This window comes from Puntigrus tetrazona, chromosome 15 (genome assembly GCF_018831695.1).
Source record: "Puntigrus tetrazona isolate hp1 chromosome 15, ASM1883169v1, whole genome shotgun sequence".
Lineage (NCBI taxonomy): Eukaryota > Metazoa > Chordata > Actinopteri > Cypriniformes > Cyprinidae > Puntigrus > Puntigrus tetrazona.
Window position 1 is genome coordinate 8,700,648 of NC_056713.1, and position 17,245 is coordinate 8,717,892.

The following is a 17,245-nucleotide window of genomic DNA, read 5'->3' on the forward strand; positions in this document are numbered from 1 at the left end:
TTTAAATAAATAAAAACAGTGCACAGTTAATTTATCTAGTATAACATTTATGTACTTTTGTTTTCTTATAAAAGGCCAGAAATGTAACACGTTTTTCGCCAGGTGTCTTTTTATGGTATAATGTCATCACATTGTTGTTTTCCCTGCTACCAAAAAAAAACCCCAGGACGTTGCGAGGACGTCATGAGGACGTTCACAGGATGTGCAGCAGCCATTTGGGATTTTTAGGGGACTAAAGGGAAACTCAAGGCCGTGTCTGAGGAAATGTATCATTCCTTGGCTGCATCAGTCCACATTAGAGATTCCATTTTATATTTTCTTCATGCATGAATGAATTGTAGCCTATATGTTCAAGTATATATTGAAGGGCATAGCTTTTATTGATGTATAAATGCTGAAAACAGACTCGTAATTTGATGACATCTTTGAATACAGAAGCTACACCTATTTTCTTTTTTTCCAAAAATGAAAATGATTAAATGTTTAAAAATAATTTTTCTAATGAATTAAAATGCATTATTTATACTATTAAAATAATATTACTAATAACGCTATCAATCTGCAATTTATTTATTCATTATACGTAATTATTTATTTATTTTTGCATTTTGCATTAAAATCCAATTTGGGTTTATATTTCAGTTTAATTTTGTATTTAATTTGTCTGAGTTGCAAGGTGTTAGGTTTGATGATAAAAGCCCAAGTATGGGAAAACTGGATTTATCAAGTGTTGTTTTATGGAAATGACAGAAAGGACGAAACCGGGACGTTCGGACGAATTTCCTCAAAAAGACCGTCAGCGAACTTTACAAAGCGGACCAAATGTGAACGGACCAAATTAGTCAGCGAACGTCCTGGGACCTAAACAGACTTTCGCAACATCCGGGGGACTTCCCCTGTTTGTGTTGGTTTGCCGTCAGCCAATCGCTGCGCTGTTGATCGTGATTTCCAGTATCTATATATCTGCCCTTTTTGGAAGAAAAGAGAAACCGAGTAATCCTAGACAATTTAATGCAGATATTTTAATCTATTACCCTAGAAGGCAGCTATCGGGATTAGAAGATCCGGCATATTTCAAATCATCTCAGATGTATTAATAAAGTCACAAAGAACGGACACCTGGGCTGAAGTAAAGCCTTTTTGGAGGAGACGGCATAATTCAATTTAGGTAGGTGCTTACTATTATGTTAAAGTACAATAATACTGTTTAAATGTACGAGACTCACACCTTTAAGCTGTAACGTAACTTTACAAATAAACACAAACATAAAATGGCATTACAAAAGTTTTGCAATTATTCTGTACAATATTTTAATTTTTAGAATACATGTTTCTGTTTCTCAGCCAACCAAATGATTTTTGTAATGGATACTATTGTTGATTTTTGTAGTGCGATTGTTCATATTCATAGTGTTTTTTTGTTCGTTTTTTTTTTTTTTTTTTTTTTTTTGTATTAAAACCATTTCGGATCATTTTGAATCTCAAACATCATCCTAATTATTATTATAATGGTGTATGGAACCCACAACAATTTAAAACAAAAGCATACAAATGTCATTGTAATAAATTAATTGTCCTTTTTTTTTAATTTGTAGGTAAAATATCAGATTTCGATTATATTTTACCACTGAACTAGAAAATGGGAGGTTAACAGTTCAGTGGGGGTGCTGAAATAATGAATTGAACTATAAGAAAGTAATGAATGCTGTGTACTAATTATTTTCTGCAATCCATGCGCATTCTTTTATCGAAGAGGAGACATAACTTTATATTCCAAATCATTTATTCGACAGATGCATATGATACAAACATCAGCTGCTGAGTTCATTCACACAAGAGAGTGTGTCCACACTCCAGCAGTTCTCAATATTTATCGCCGTCCCTCTTCAGTTCACACCCCCTCGCGTTATCTGACTCCATTGTCCATTCGGTGTTGTATCCTCTTTTCAAGAAAGCTGACCTCCTCATTCCATCTGTGACCTATAGAACCTGAAGAGAGACATACATGACCCCTGACCCTCTCAACTCCCAAGCATGCAACTTGCTTATCACTGCCTAAACTTTATCTATCACTGTTATTATTATAGTAATGACAACTACCGAATATGATACTTACAAAGTAATGTCTTTTATGAAGAATAGTCTATAGAACAGAAAGAAAGTTGTTTTGTTTTTTTGTTTAGTTTTTTCCAATTCCAATTTAGCATTTCCAATCAGTGTAGGCCTGTTACATTCTTCTTATTTTAGGCCTATTATTATTATTATTAGTTTTGTTAGTTAAATACATAACATTTTTGCCCAGCAATAAAATCATAGTGCATCATTGCATGATTGATAACTCAAATGTTCTTTATTTTCTTTATTATTACAGAAATATGTAATGTGTTGGGCTGATTGTTTCCATTTATGATAAGGAACCTTGCACATGAAAGTATCAATTCTGCTTATAAAGCCGCGATGTGTTACAGCAAGTCAGGAATAAGTTTTGAAGACCCTGGGTGTTTTCCAGGTCATTAGCCTAAGTTTATCGTGGCTCTATTGGTTTCATTGTTTCTACTATGCACTTAAGCTAACAATACTTTTGGAAAACGCAGCCCAGAGCCGTATAAAAATAAGGGGATTTTAACAATTATAGGCTTTTATAGGAATGTGGAAGTAAGTCATGTCAAGCCCATTCATTTCAGTGCTCCTCAAGCAGAAAATTGGGGAAATTACAGCATTTCGACATTTTAATGCATTAGTTTACCTCTCGGAAATCTGAGAATATGAAATATGAGAAATATGAGAAACATCTCATAAACAGACGCTAAGTATCATATTTTTACGTTTTTGCCTTTTGCAATTTCTCTCCTTATTAGAGATTGAATGAGTTTCAGTGAAGTTTCAGCATGCTTTTAAAAATTTGCATCAAAAATTGAACGTTTTATAATGTCTTAAAGCAAAACATTAAATAAATAAATAAAACTCACAGCAAGGAGAGTAGAGAGAAATACATATATTAAACAGCCATACAGGCATGTACTGGTTAAACTATAGCATTAAATAGGAATGTTATTTTTCTGCTGACCAGACGCATCTAATTTGCCTCTTTGCACTGGAATTTAAAAACACTCTCTCTTTATTTTAACCCTAAATACTTTCCTAATTGTAATATAGATAATAAACATATTAAAACAATATTAATGCTGTCTGAATAAAATGCAATTGTAAAACATAGTCAGTGTTGTTAGGAATACACAAACAATACACATCATTTGTTATTAATCACTAGAAATCACTAGTGAAATCCAGTTAGGAACGGACCCCTTATACCTACGAGTGCTGTACAGCTGATAAATGTGATATAATTTCCCCCGCGTTTATCAGCCATTTTAAAGATATGTTCGGAGCCGCTCTCAGTTCACGATGAACAACCTACGACAAGGTTCCTCAGACATCCATGAGTTTACCTTACGTTTCCGAATCATAGCAGCCACCAGCAGATGGAATCAGGTCTAGTGGCATATCGTAAAGGTCTCAAACCTCAAAGAGAGCCCTGATGCACCCACCTCTGTTAACATCCCCCCTGTCTATCACTCCTTCTCTGATGTGTTCAGCAAGAAACAAGCCAACCAGTTACCACTGCATCGGCCCTAGGATTGTAGTATCAACCTGCTGCCAGATGCCAAACTACCGCACTGAAAGGTCTATCCCCTCTCCCGTCCTGAGCACGAAGCCATGGAGGAATAACATCCAAGAAGCTCACCATCAGGGGTTCATCAGATCGTACACGTCACCAGCCGCATCTACTTTCTTCTTTGTATCCAAGAAGGATAGTGGCCTCTGAACCTGTATAGATTATCGGGCGCTGAATGATGCAACGGTCAAGTTTGCCTACCCACTTCCACTCATACCGTCAGCCTTAGAAGAAGTCCATGAAGCCAGTGTGTTCTCCAAACTCGACCTCCACAGTGCTTACAACCTTATCCATATTCGTGAAGGAGACGAGTGGAAGACTGCCTTCATCACCCCTGCGGCCACTATGAGCATCAGGTGATGCCCTATGGACTTGCCAACAGTCCGTCTATGTTCCAAAATTTCATGAATGAAATCTTACGTGACTACCTCCACTGGTTTGCCATTATCTACATAGACAACATTCAGATTTATTCCCACAACATTGAAGAACACCAAGTCCATGTCTGTTAAGTCCTACAGCGTCTCCGGAAACATCAGCTCTATCTTAAGTCCAAAAAAGTTTGAGTTCCACCAATCCACCGTCTCCTTCCTCGGGTATGTGATCTCTGCTGAGGAGTTCACATGGAGCCAACCAAGGTGGATGCCGTAGCCAACTGGGTAGAGCCGAGGACAGTGAAAGAGCTCCAACGCTTCCTCGGCTTTGCAAACTTTTACCGCCGCTTCATCAAAAACTATAGTCTTCATTCTGCCCCTCTAACTTCTCTGCTGAAAGGTGGACAGCGAGTATTGCACTGGGACGTCCGTAGCCCAACAGGCCTTCAACCATCTTAAGCAGCTTTTCAACACAGCTCCCATCCTCAGACACCCAGATCTGTCAAGACCCTTCATAGTAGAAGTAGATGTGGCAGACCTAGGAGTAGGCCCATCCTTTTCACAATGGTCTGGTGAACCCCAGACTGAAAATAACTAGGAAAAGAGAGAATATGGTTTCCATCTTGGTCTATATGATAAATATATATCAGAATATATATCTCATGAAAGTGTGCATAGTACGATTTTATGTTTCTATTTGGCATAATATTTATTGACCTTTGCGTGCAAAAGACTGACAAATTCATGTTTAATGGCATGGCTGTTTCAGTCGATGGGACACACGGGCCTATAATTTACTGCAGACGTGTTAGCGGGGCAAATTTTAGGTCAGTCTGTCATGGTACAGTAACTGTACAACTGGATATGCAGGCTCCATATCCCCAGTACCCGCAGATATAACCGCCATCCTCGCATCACTAAACCTGAAGACCTTGATTAGCTGGTTCGGTGTGTTTGATTAGGGTTAGCGATAAACTCTGCAGAGACACCAGCCCTCCGGGGTTAACATTCCCCACTCCTGATATAATGTGATTAAACATTAAAGTAAGTGTATCAGCAATCATAATTCAAACATGACATTTCGTAGATATTTGGTAACACTTTCTATGAAGCCCGTTTTTATAATATATTGGGTTAAGGCATTATAATGAATGCATAATGCAATGTAAATAACTTTATAATATGTTGTATCATCTCACAAATATTCATTAGAAAACATTTTATGTGTTATAATATTTAATTATTTGTGGTTATAGCTTTTAAGAGTATGATCATTTATAACACACAATGAGAACAATTCATCCACTTAAGTTGCAATTTATTATATTTCTCATATATTTCTCATAATTAATTATATTTCTGCATTAACTATAAGTCTTGTATCTTGCCATTTTACTTTACTTAAAGAAGACAAAAAGCGTTTTAAGTAATATAATAAGAATAGTTTTTTTTCTCTCTCAAACTGCCATAAGATCCAATATCATGTTAGAAGAATGTGGGTTATGACACATTTACTTAGAACATTTTAAAAATATTAGTTTAATTATATGGATGGTACCTTTTAGATGTAACTCTGAATGAATCAATTTTCAATTAAGTGAATCAATGATTTAGCAACCCATTGACAAGTCATTTTTATTTTTTTAACAAATCAAATATTTTAATCAATTACTAATGATGCACTCATTTACCGCTAATGGTGATTTTTCGACCAAATTTTTGACTTGTTTGTAAAAAACATTTAAAACATTATGCATTTTAAATATTGTGGTGTAAATACATTTTAAGTTCCGAGCAAACTTTTTTGACCTCTTGTTAGTTTGCAGATATGTGTACAGTCTTGCAAAATGGACAGACCAAAGCGAAATGGTGGTGCTGAAAAGCTCAGGGAAAAGTAGCTTAAAAATGTGAAATTCAGAAATGTACACAGCAATAAAGATACCAGTACTGTAATCAGTGTGTATAAAAAATCATAATTTATTAACTTATTCTCTGCCTTCCTGCCTTCAAATTCACAAACTCAAATGCATCCATACTCTAAGAAATAAAGGTACAAAAGCTGTCACTGGGTTGGTATCATTTTAAAAGGTACATGTTTGTACCTTAATGGTCCATTTTGGTACATTAAAAGCTGTGTAGTATCTGAGACTTGTGTTACCAAGGAAGTTGTGATCACACGTCACTCAAGGTGCGGTTATGAGTATATCAGATGAAAAATTCCCCCATCTTAGTTTAGCACCAATCAAAGACTGATAATTTAGCACTGGAGAGAGCTGGTCAACTGATTTATCTGAAAGATTGGTGGTTTAGCTAGCTAGTGGAGCCTCGGATTATCAACACAAAGAAGACATAATTGTAATAAGATTAATGAAATATATTAACCATAGTTATGCAAGTAAATACAACAACTAGTGATGATACCAGTAAATGAATATGAATAAATAGATGATAATAGACAAGAAAATATGATGGAAGAAACCATATAAATTGTAGAGGCAAATAACGGAGTTAACACAGAATGATAGAATGCAATGCTCTTCAGCTGAATGCTGCAATGGAAGAGATTTCTATTGTAAAGTTGCTTAAGTGAAACCACTTAATGGCTCTGGTTGAATTAATGATAAATAACTGCTTAAGATAGCTATTATTTGTAATGCTGACCCCAAGTGCATGGTATTTTATGTCTTTAAGACATTTGGTAAGTTTATAATTATGGTCCACCAGCGGGTGATCAGTCTGGCAGCAGACACGTCTTCCACTGGCGATGCCGATTGTGTGCAGTGGGAGGGCACAGAGTTGTGGTCCCGTAGCCATTGATGCACTGACCTGGAGGACACTGAACTTCTGTTGTGCCACAGGGTGTCCTTAGAGCATGGACCGGGCAGATGGGTCTTTGCAGGGGTTCTTTGCAGCCGGGCTGCATCGTTGAGGAGCTGCAAGAGTCAGATGGGGTCCGTCACTGCTGGGACCATTGCGACTAAAGGGCAGCCGAATGCAATTAAGAAGGTTTAGTCAGAAGCTAAGTTGAACCGTAGCAGTCTTTAAGTCTCTTTCCTCGTCAGGCCAGAAACTGAGACGTATTTGTTGCTATCCTTTTTCTTGCAGTACTCAGAACAAGGATTGTTCCTATTGCTGCCTTCCCAGTAACAGGATTTAGACTCAGAACAAGGAGTGTCTTTTGAGAAGATATCTTCATCTTTTTCTGATGAGTGTTCCATAGTGTTGCCCGCCCTAGTGTGGAACTCATTGGCATGCAGTGGAGTACAAAGATAAACAGTGTGTTTAACATTTTACCCATGCAATATTTCTTTACCAAACCTCTTAACCAAAACTGTTATCAGCATCATGAGGAGTAAAAAGAGTCCAAACATGAAAGGAATTATCACATATTCATACCATAATATAATAATAGGCCTGCTTCCATGAACTTTACTGTCAGCAGTCAAAGGTCATCGACATAAACAGTACTTCAACTGAGAATGAAGTGAATCCATTGAGGTTTGTGTCCATTTAAGGTCTCCAAACATAGGTATGAATGGATCTATGATCGTTGCATCAGGATCAATAGCGTGCTTAGCCTTGCCTTGACCTACTTCCTAATCCTGTTTGTGAAACTATGGTTTCCTGCTCAAATGGTTTGGTTCTGTTTGAAGCTACCTTGTGGTTGCCTTGACCTACTTCCTAATTGTGTTTGAGAAACTTTATATTTCCTGCTCAAATATAACTGATTATGTTGTAGCTAATGGACAAGTACGTTGCTACCTCTTTGCATTTCTAGACTATGGCCTTACTACACTCCTGGAAGCAATCCTTGAGGCTATTTGGAACTAATTCTTCATGCTCATCAAACATCCAAGTTCAGTACATCATCAACAGCCCTCCTAATTCTACTCATCTACAGATAGTGCTGGTTTTCTTAATTTAATCAACATGCAGTAGACTGTGCAGAACATTTCAACTCTCACACTTATGGTGAATCAACTAGTGCAAAGTAACCAGAACAGTTACAATAATATGTCAATAGGCCTGCTTCCATGAACGTTCTTGTCACAAGTAAATGGCCTTCAACAGAAATTGTACTTTATCTGAGGATGAAGTGAATCTCTTGAGGTTTGTGTCCATTTAGGGTCTCCAAACATAGGTATGAATGGATTTAGATTGAAGATTTATGCCCTTTCTTTCTTTGTTTTGGCCTCTGCTATTGCATTCAGAGGTCTAGAGGAATGTTCAGGGCAGTCATTTCCTAAACCTCAGGATTTGGTGAGATAGTGAGGGTCAACCCCATTGTCCAATGAGAAGTCTCCTCTTAGGTGGATGTGTGTGCAGAAGGTCTCTCTTCCTGCCCTACTAGAAGTGTCTGGCAGTTGTCTTGGCATCTTATCTGATGGTTCTGAACATTTGTGTTCCTCCACCATCATCCATCTCCCTCCACAACTACAGTTAGAGAGGGGCCCAGTCATAAACTGGCCTTTGGAATGACAAACTAGCAATTTGACTTTTGTTCACTACACTGCTTCAGTGCAGTATGTGAAAAAGTGGTATTCTTTATAAAGTAAGTGTTCTTTTTAAATAAAAACACATACCTCTTTGCTGTCAGAATGCATTAATTTGTGTGTAGGCTTTACACATCACGTCAGGCAAGAAAACAAAGAAAGAAGGATTTATAAAAATAAAATATACTGTACCTCATACATTAAATACTAGAGCAGAGAAAAAACCTACATGAGACACTACTTAATAATTAACAAGTTTTAACATAAAAAAATAAATAAATCTGTGAGAACATGTTCCAACAAATAAGCACTTCAAAAATAGTTGAAATTTATCAGGACTTAATCCAAATTGCAAACTAAATCTAACCCTCGTAGAATTTGGACCAATCAGACACAATTTTTTTGTATTACTATAACTTTAATGCCCCAAAAATGCACATCTGAAAGACAGAACAGGCCTCTGGTTCACCTAGAAACCAACTGATAACACTTGCCTAAAGGAATGTGAACAAGGAAACTGTAACTGCACTCCCCTTTTGGAAAGACAATGGACCTTTTGTTCAATTACTTCACAGGAAAACCTTTCTTTGAATATTCACACCTATGTCATTGGACATATTTTTATTGGTCTTGTATATTGTTTTTGGTATTGTATACTGTTTTATGCATGTTTAATTAATATCACCTCATAATATCAACACATTTTGTGTTTGGTATCTGTGAATTCATCGTCACGTGATCTAATTGAGAGTGTATAGTACATGTTAATACCTATGCAACATCTTAGGGTTTAAAGTATCTTCACTTATTGTATATCAACCTCCAATCCAGTGCATATTGCCATGCTTGACAACAAAGAGTCATAAACTTAAAAAAAATGTGATTGGTGTTTTCACATGTTATAGACAGCCTATCAGTAATCACTCTTGAAGGCTTGTATGAACTTGAATAGTTTTCAGACCATTCTTTTTTAATCCTCCAATCAAAGGCAAATGATGACAAAATGGAAAACGTCTCCTTGGCTCTGTTTGTGCATCCATGGCAATACTTAAGTATGGTTACGTTTTGCGAAAATCTATATCACCGCTTTCAAAACCTCACCGTCCAAACTGCAGGAGACGTCTGTTCCTCCTAGTAATAAGCTCTTTATTACACAGATATCACAAACTAGTCTGTATATTCAGTAGGTTTTTTCAGAGGCATAGGTTAGTGCATGTATAACATACAACAATGCAACAATAATAAAACTATGCATTGACCAGAAATGTACTCAAAATACATATAATCGTACATGCACTTATTTGAACTGTTGTTTGAACTGTAATCTGTGTTGGCAGTATTTGTACACAACCACCCTATCATGATAAAAATCCACCCAGTTCTCCTTTTATTTTTTTTACCTTTCTAAAATTGAGCCATCTGATCATATGAGCCGCCATCAGTTCAAGATGCAGACACAGGCATGACTCCTAAACGATTGAGGTTTTTTGTTGTTAAATGTAATACAAAAACTTAGCAGTAGTCATTTACACCCGAAGACGCAGAGGATTAACTTAAATTTGCATTTGGTTCTGAAGGGAATGCACCCTTTATCAATCAATCATTTTTTCAATCAATCATTTTTATTTATATAGCGCTTTTAACAACACAGGTTGCATCAAAGCACGAAAGTCTTTATCGACCTAAATGCGTTTATGTTTGCGCAAATCGTTCATGATCATTAAAGATTTTAATAAATCTTTGCAAAATATTGCCTAATAATGTAAAAGTTAGCAAGTTTCACTATGAATACGGCTAAATAAACATCCTCTGAAAGCGCCTCAGAAAATAATGGCGAAGTCAGCAGAGCTAAAGATTTAAAGAGGAAGTACATAGAACAGACTGTTTTGAAAATAACAGTTTTTGATAGGGTAAAATGTACATAACATTAAAAATTAGAGAGAGACCTCTAGAGACCTTAAAGAATCATATCAGCTTGTGGAAAAATTTGTGTTATTGTGTACAACTTTCATTTGTAATGTAATATTTGACCAGTAGTATCTATACTGCTCACTCAAGTAATAGATACTGTATTAACAATAAAGTACAGGTTAAATTAGAAGCTTAAGAATGGCAGTGTTAAGAAGGTGTGGGAAAAACATTCCTGTAAAAGACTATATCTGTAATCAGGCCTTTTATGTATTTAAAACAGGGTTCAGGAGTCGCTGTTCTTCTAAACTCTAGTGCTATGGACTTAAGAAAGGTGATTGTCTTGTTATGGATGTTGCTGTCCTCCATCTCCACCGGAATCAGACTAGAAGAAAACGGTTACGTTGACATAGTAATCGCAATTGGTTCGAAAGTTCCACAGGATGACAGACTTATTGATAAAATCAAGGTAAATGTTTCATTTTATTTTGTCTATTTAGTAAACTATTTTGTGCTGTAGGCTAATGGTTGAGTTGCTTTAGCAGATTTTGCTGAATCTGTTTAAATAATTGAATACACGACAGAAATGTACAGTAGAGTGAATTTTTTTGCTATTTTGACTTCTGCAATTTATTTCAATATCTGTCCAGCACACCAGGTCAGGGGTGGCGAACTCCGGTCCTGGAAAGCCGCAGAGTTCAGAGTTCCCATCCCAGTTAAAACTCACCTGTCTGTAGCTTCCAAGTAACCGTTCATTTGATTAGGGTTGAAGCAAAACTCTGCGAGGCAGCGGCTCTCAGGACTGACGTTCGCCACCCCTGCACTAGGTCATCATCACATTGTTACTTTATTATGTCAGATTTATGTCCTTAACATTAACACTCATTTCTCATAATGGCATACATTTGTCCTTATCATTAGACTTATGAAGTCAAATTAAATGAAAGCACAATTACTTACTAATAAATACACTAATTCAGTGTTTTTTTCTCCCAAATCATCATTTTATCTCTTCACTTTTGTTGTGACAGGAGATGGTCACTGAAGGGTCAGTTTATCTTTATGAAGCATTGGATAAAAAGGTCTATTTCAAAGAAGCTACAATACTAGTCCCATCCTACTGGAGCAGTACAGACTTTTTGAAAGCAAGAACAGAGTCCTTTGAAAAGGTACTGAGCAATTATGGCATTTAATTGTGAAAAATATGAATCCACATATATCGGTGCTGACACAATTTCTACGTCAAACCCAGGCCAATATAAGAATTGATAATTCAGCTCGTGGTGATGGACCATACACTAAACAGTACGATAAATGTGGAGCTGAGGGTCAGTACATTCTTTTCACCCCGGAATACTTCTTGAATGACATAGCCATCCAGCATTACGGACCAAGAGGTATTTTTTTACTTCCTTAATGAGATCAATTCTATTAATCCGGTAGGATGATTATTTTATTAGAAGTTTCTATTTGTTTCAGGAAAAGTTTTATTGCATGAATGGGCTCATCTGAGATGGGGTGTGTATGATGAATACGGCCAAGAAAAGCTATTCTACTATTCTAATCATCACATTGAAGCTACAAGGTAACTCTTAATAAAAGAAAATATCATTGAATTGTCCATTGAAATTAGAAGTGTTGATTTCTAGCTTATCTTCAGGTGTAACAAAAGCATTGAGGGCCAGTATTATGAGGTCACTGCTGGACGATTTCTTCAGCCGTGCCGTATAGATCAAAAAACCTCACTACCTACAGAGAAGTGCATGTTTTTTCCAAACATAAATCAGACCACAGACATCTCTTTAATGTTCCTGCCAGGTCTCAGTTCTGTAAGTACGGAGTTTATATGTTTACAAACATTCCACAGTATTATTCTAGTAACTGGTAAATTAATTTATGATGTAGAACAAAGAGATCACAGACTGTTTTCTTCTATATGCAACTTACTGTAAATGTTAATTCACACAGTTAATGTCTATACCGATTACATTTCCTATAAGCCGCTTGAAGTTTGAGTTGTCTTTGCTTTGAGATCATTTTTAATTCAGTGCTTTGAGGATACCAATAAAAATAATGAAGTTTTTTATTATTGTTTAATCCTCGCTGCCCAGGTCTCATAGAGCTATAATCTGTTCTTTAGAGTTAGGTGTGGTGACATCTGCAATTAATGAGCAACTCCACACTATAATTTTGTCATTAATCACTCACCCCCATGCCTTTCCAAACCACTAAAAGCTTTGTTCTTCCTCGCAACATAATTTAAGATATTTTGAATGAAAACCGGGAGGTTTGTGACTGTCCCATTGACTGCCAATCAACACTCACCACTATCAAAGTCCAGAAAATATGAAAGATTTCATCTGAGTGCTCCATCTAAAACAATATAAATACTAAAAGAATGACTTTATCAGCACTGAAGCGTGACTGTTGCTCCATTTTGGAGAGCATCTGGTACATTTTTCATACAAAAGGATTCTTGTAACTTCATAATGTTACGGTTGAAGCATTGATGGCAGACAATGTCACTCATACTTTTCTGCTCCTTGACAGTCGTAATTCTTTGCCAGTAAATGGGACAGTCACAAGCATCTTGGTTTTCATTCAAAATATCTTAAATTGTGTTCTGAGGAACAACAAAGTTTTCATGGATTTGGGACAACATTTTAATTTTGGGGTGAAGTAACCCTTTAAGAAGTAAATTTTGTTTTCAGGTAAGCACATTTTGTCGTGAAAACGAGCACAACTATGAAGCGCCAAACATGCAGAATGAAAAATGTGGCAAAGCAACGTGGACTGTAATATTTGAGGATTCTGTGGATAAAGATGCACTTCGTTCTCTGAAACCACTGCAGTCCCCTCCACCACCACCGTCTTTTAAAGTTGTGCAGCGAATGCAACGGGTTGTTTGCCTCATCCTTGATGTCTCAGGAAGCATGAAAGTATGTAATAACAGACATTGAATTAATTAGAATGTAAATAACAATTACAATTACTAATTCTGCAACTGCATGAAACACTTTTTTCTGCTTATTTTCTAGGATTCTTCAAGAATTCTTCAACAGCAACAGGCTGCCGCACATTTTCTGAAGAAAATTATTGAGGATCAAGCCAGGGTTGGAATTGTAATGTTTAGTACTGATGCTTCTACTCTGAGTCCCTTGACTACTATTGACAGTGACACCACAAGAGAGAGTCTTATCAAATTGTTGCCAAAAGTAGCAGATGGATGGACATACATGTGTAAAGCCCTTGATCTAAGCTTACAGGTACAGTATCAATTGTACTAGTATTCATCTTGTATGTATGTTATGTATTAAGTGTATAAAGCTTGGTTTATGCTAGTGATCTTTTTTTTCTTCAAATCTATCAGGTACTTCGAGCAGACGATGGAGATGCATTAGGAGATGAAATAATTTTTCTGACAGATGGTCAGGCAACAGACGACATTACTCTTTGTGTTCCATCCGCAATACAAAGCGGTGCCATTATAAGCACATTAGCTTTTAGCACAAGTGCAGCTCATGCGCTGATAGAAATGGCGAACAAAACTGGTAAGTGATATCACCACAATTAATAACTTGAAGAATATCATACAGCATCCAGTATATTTTCCAATGCAAACATTTTCATGATGAAAATAGGAGGAAAATATTTATATGCCAGTGATGATTTGACATCCAACCAGTTAATGGACGCATTTGCTTCGCTTACATTATCAACTGGAGATTACGCAAATGAACCAGTGCAGGTTTGTCAAAGTTTTGCTCATTGTCCGTGATATATTATTATTATAGTGTCATCAATAATATTAATATTTTAAGCATACTCATTTTCATTATTCTTTTAGCTAGAGAGTGCTGGAGCACGAACATCTGATTGGTTCAATGGGACAGTATCAGTGGATCAGACTGTTGGGAACAAAACCAGCTTTGTAATCATTTATGAAACCAGATTTCCTAGCATTTACATACAGTCACCAAGTGGATCAGTATACACTGAGATCAATATGAGTCATGATCGATCACTAAAAACAGTCACCTTAAATGTTCCTGGAACTGCAGAGGTGAGACATGGTTTCATGGTTTTTCAAGTTCAAATCATAAAACTACATAAAGAAATAAATACTGTAACACAGTATGAAATTTCAACAAAATATGTTCAATAACAACTTAAGAATTAGGAGCTTATTAAAAAATAATTTAGCTATACTTTCTGCACTTAAATAATGCACTCAGAAAACTTTCATCTAACCGTTACCTTAACATTATTGCTTTTCTCATCTTGGTGTCTTGTAGCCTGGTGACTGGAAGTACAGTGTACAAACTACAGCAAATCAGGCTTTGACTATAACAGTAACAAGTCAAGCATCACGTGAAGAGGTTCCTCCTATCACTGTCAAAAGCCACGTGAACCAGATGTTCAATGACGGCTCTAAACCCATGATAGTGTTTGCTGAGGTTAGTCAAGATTACAGATCTATTATAAATGCTGATGTTTGGGCTACATTGGAGTCAGAAACTGGGTCCACGCATACATTACAACTCCTGGACAACGGAGCAGGTAAGTTGCACGTAATTCTTCCTACAATTGTGCACCCAACATATAAATTAATGTGAATGAATAAACAGTATTATACATTGCCAAATTGTGCCCAACTGGAATATTTACAGGAGCTGATGCTTCACAAGGCGATGGAGTCTATTCCAGATATTTTACACAGATTGTAAATGGAAGAAACTCCTTGAAAGTAAGAGTGAAGAGTCAAGATAACCAAACTAGATTTGCCGTCCGAGAAAATAGTGGTTCCCCTTACGTACCTGGATATGTGGTAAGCGGTAAATCCTGAGTTTGCTTCAGAATGAAGCCAAAGCCAAATTACACGTAAAGCCATTTGTTTTTTTCCTGATTTTACTAAAAGTGATTCCTCTAATTTCAGGTGTAGTGCAGCTGAACCCTTCAAAGCCTGCAGTTTCTGAAGAAACACTTGAGGTTGGAAGCTTCACCAGAACAACCACCGGAGAGAGTTTTGAGGTTGTTCTTAAAAGCACAACTCCACCAAATTTCCCTCCGAACAGAATCACAGATCTGAGCGCTGAGATCCAGGAGGACACTGTGCTTCTCAGCTGGACAGCTCCTGGTGAGGACCTCGACCAAGGGACAGGTAAATCATACAATTACTATAATAGTTTAAAAATACTTTTTTTATTACTTCGCTGATTAAACAGAATATGTAACTTTATATCATTAAATCATGTATCTTTAATTGTCTTGCTTTTCACATTTATTTTCCTTTAAGCTAAATCCTATAAGATCAGGTGGAGCTTTGACCTTGATGTTCTCCGAAACAACTTTAGCAATGGTCATGAAGTCAACACAACTGCCGTCTCACCTCAGGAGGCTGGATCAGTTGAACAACATTCATTCTATCTCAATATTAAAATCCAAAATGGCACCACACTCTTCTTTGCAGTTCAGTCAGATGATGAACAAAATGCAAAATCTGAAATCTCCAACATTGCTCAAGCTTCAAAGATCCTCCTTGCTCCAAAACCACAAGAAATATCAAACAATAATAAGACAGTTCTTGTTATTTTTCTGTTTGTGGTAACTATTGTCATATGCTTTGTTGTTGCTCTCTTCACATGGGCAGTGAAAAGAAGAAAAACTATTTACTAAAGCATCAGCTGATGCAAACATAGCATTAATCAACGCTTATTCCTGAACTGAATGTAACTATGCACATATGCAAAAACAAAACAAAAACAAAAAGCTTGGATCAAACTTGCATTGTGATGATTAAAGCACTGCTTGGTTAAATGTTAAATATATATTAGGGGAAAAATGCTATATGCTATGTAGAAGTTCCAAGAAAAAGAGGTTAAGATTAATTTTATAGCTTTTTTTAATTGCTGTGTTTTACCTTAAAAGAATATTTCACCAAAACATTTATATTAGACTCACCCCCAATCTATTCTAGTCCTAGATATATATTACTTTCTTTTGAGTTTTTTTTTTTTTTTTTAAATGTATCCTGGCTTTTCCAAGCTTGGTAATATTGGTGGAATAGTGGCTATTATTTTGAAGCTTAAAGCTGCAGTCCGTAAATTTGAAAACCTGGTATTGCAGTTCCTTTTGGAATTATATTTCATGTGTGCGTTCTATTGTGACTTGGCTCCAGTGCATATTAAAGTTTTTAGGTTAATGTGTGGCTGTCAGTCATTACACCTGTGTTGTGCCGATTTTCGACTCACTAAACCTACTAATACTAGGGGTAGTAATTTGGCGGGCGTCAGAATTTAACACTACACCAGTGTGAATCCTGTACTTAGTAATCACAGATTCTAAACTGAATATGAATATGAAAATATGATCTAAAGAATTTTCACTGTATTCTATATTGTTATCTGAACAAGTAAGTCTGCCTTGCTTTGTTCTGACTGAGAAAAAAAAATAATAAAGAGCTTATTACCAGGAGGAGTAGGAGTAATAAGTGAAAGAAGAGGTTCCTGCAGGTTGGAAGGCGATGCTGTGATATACTTTGATTTGGCAAACAATTAAAACAAGTCTTTAATCTTTTCCCAGAACTGAAACATACTTTATAAGGATGGCCATGGATGCATAAACTGCACCAAGGAGACGCCATCTTCCATTTTGTCATCAGCTGTCTTTGACGGGAGGATTAAAAAAGAATGGTCTGGAAATGTCTGAAGTTTACGTGAACCTTCAAAAGCGATTACTAATAGGCTGTCTATAACCTGTAAAAACACCCCACTCACATTTAGAGAAGAAAAAAT

The 17,245-nt window shown here is 36.4% G+C and overlaps 2 protein-coding genes across 2 annotated transcripts in view; both read left to right on the forward strand.

The window, feature by feature from the left end:
- The window catches only part of LOC122359133 (TRPM8 channel-associated factor homolog), a 112,782-nt gene that overhangs the window by 37,841 nt on the left and 57,696 nt on the right, over positions 1-17,245 (forward strand). The window lies entirely within an intron of this gene.
- LOC122359134 (calcium-activated chloride channel regulator 3A-1-like) lies at positions 890-16,653 on the forward strand. Its single transcript, XM_043259327.1, has 15 exons — positions 890-1,168; positions 10,735-10,920; positions 11,483-11,620; positions 11,704-11,848; positions 11,931-12,036; positions 12,112-12,280; positions 13,163-13,390; positions 13,490-13,717; positions 13,822-14,002; positions 14,093-14,199; positions 14,299-14,514; positions 14,747-15,011; positions 15,122-15,286; positions 15,388-15,612; positions 15,748-16,653. The coding sequence occupies exons 2-15, from the start codon at positions 10,771-10,773 to the stop codon at positions 16,125-16,127; spliced, it is 2,703 nt and encodes a 900-aa protein (XP_043115262.1). The 5' UTR covers positions 890-1,168; positions 10,735-10,770; the 3' UTR covers positions 16,128-16,653.

Bases quoted from the DNA above. Each gene is read 5' to 3' on its own strand.
- LOC122359134 (XM_043259327.1), top strand. From the start codon at position 10,771: ATGGACTTAAGAAAGGTGATTGTCTTGTTATGGATGTTGCTGTCCTCC. The intron at 14,003-14,092 runs GTAAGTGATATC...TGATGAAAATAG, and splicing joins AGAAATGGCGAACAAAACTG to GAGGAAAATATTTATATGCC. The intron at 15,012-15,121 runs GTAAGTTGCACG...GAATATTTACAG, and splicing joins ACTCCTGGACAACGGAGCAG to GAGCTGATGCTTCACAAGGC.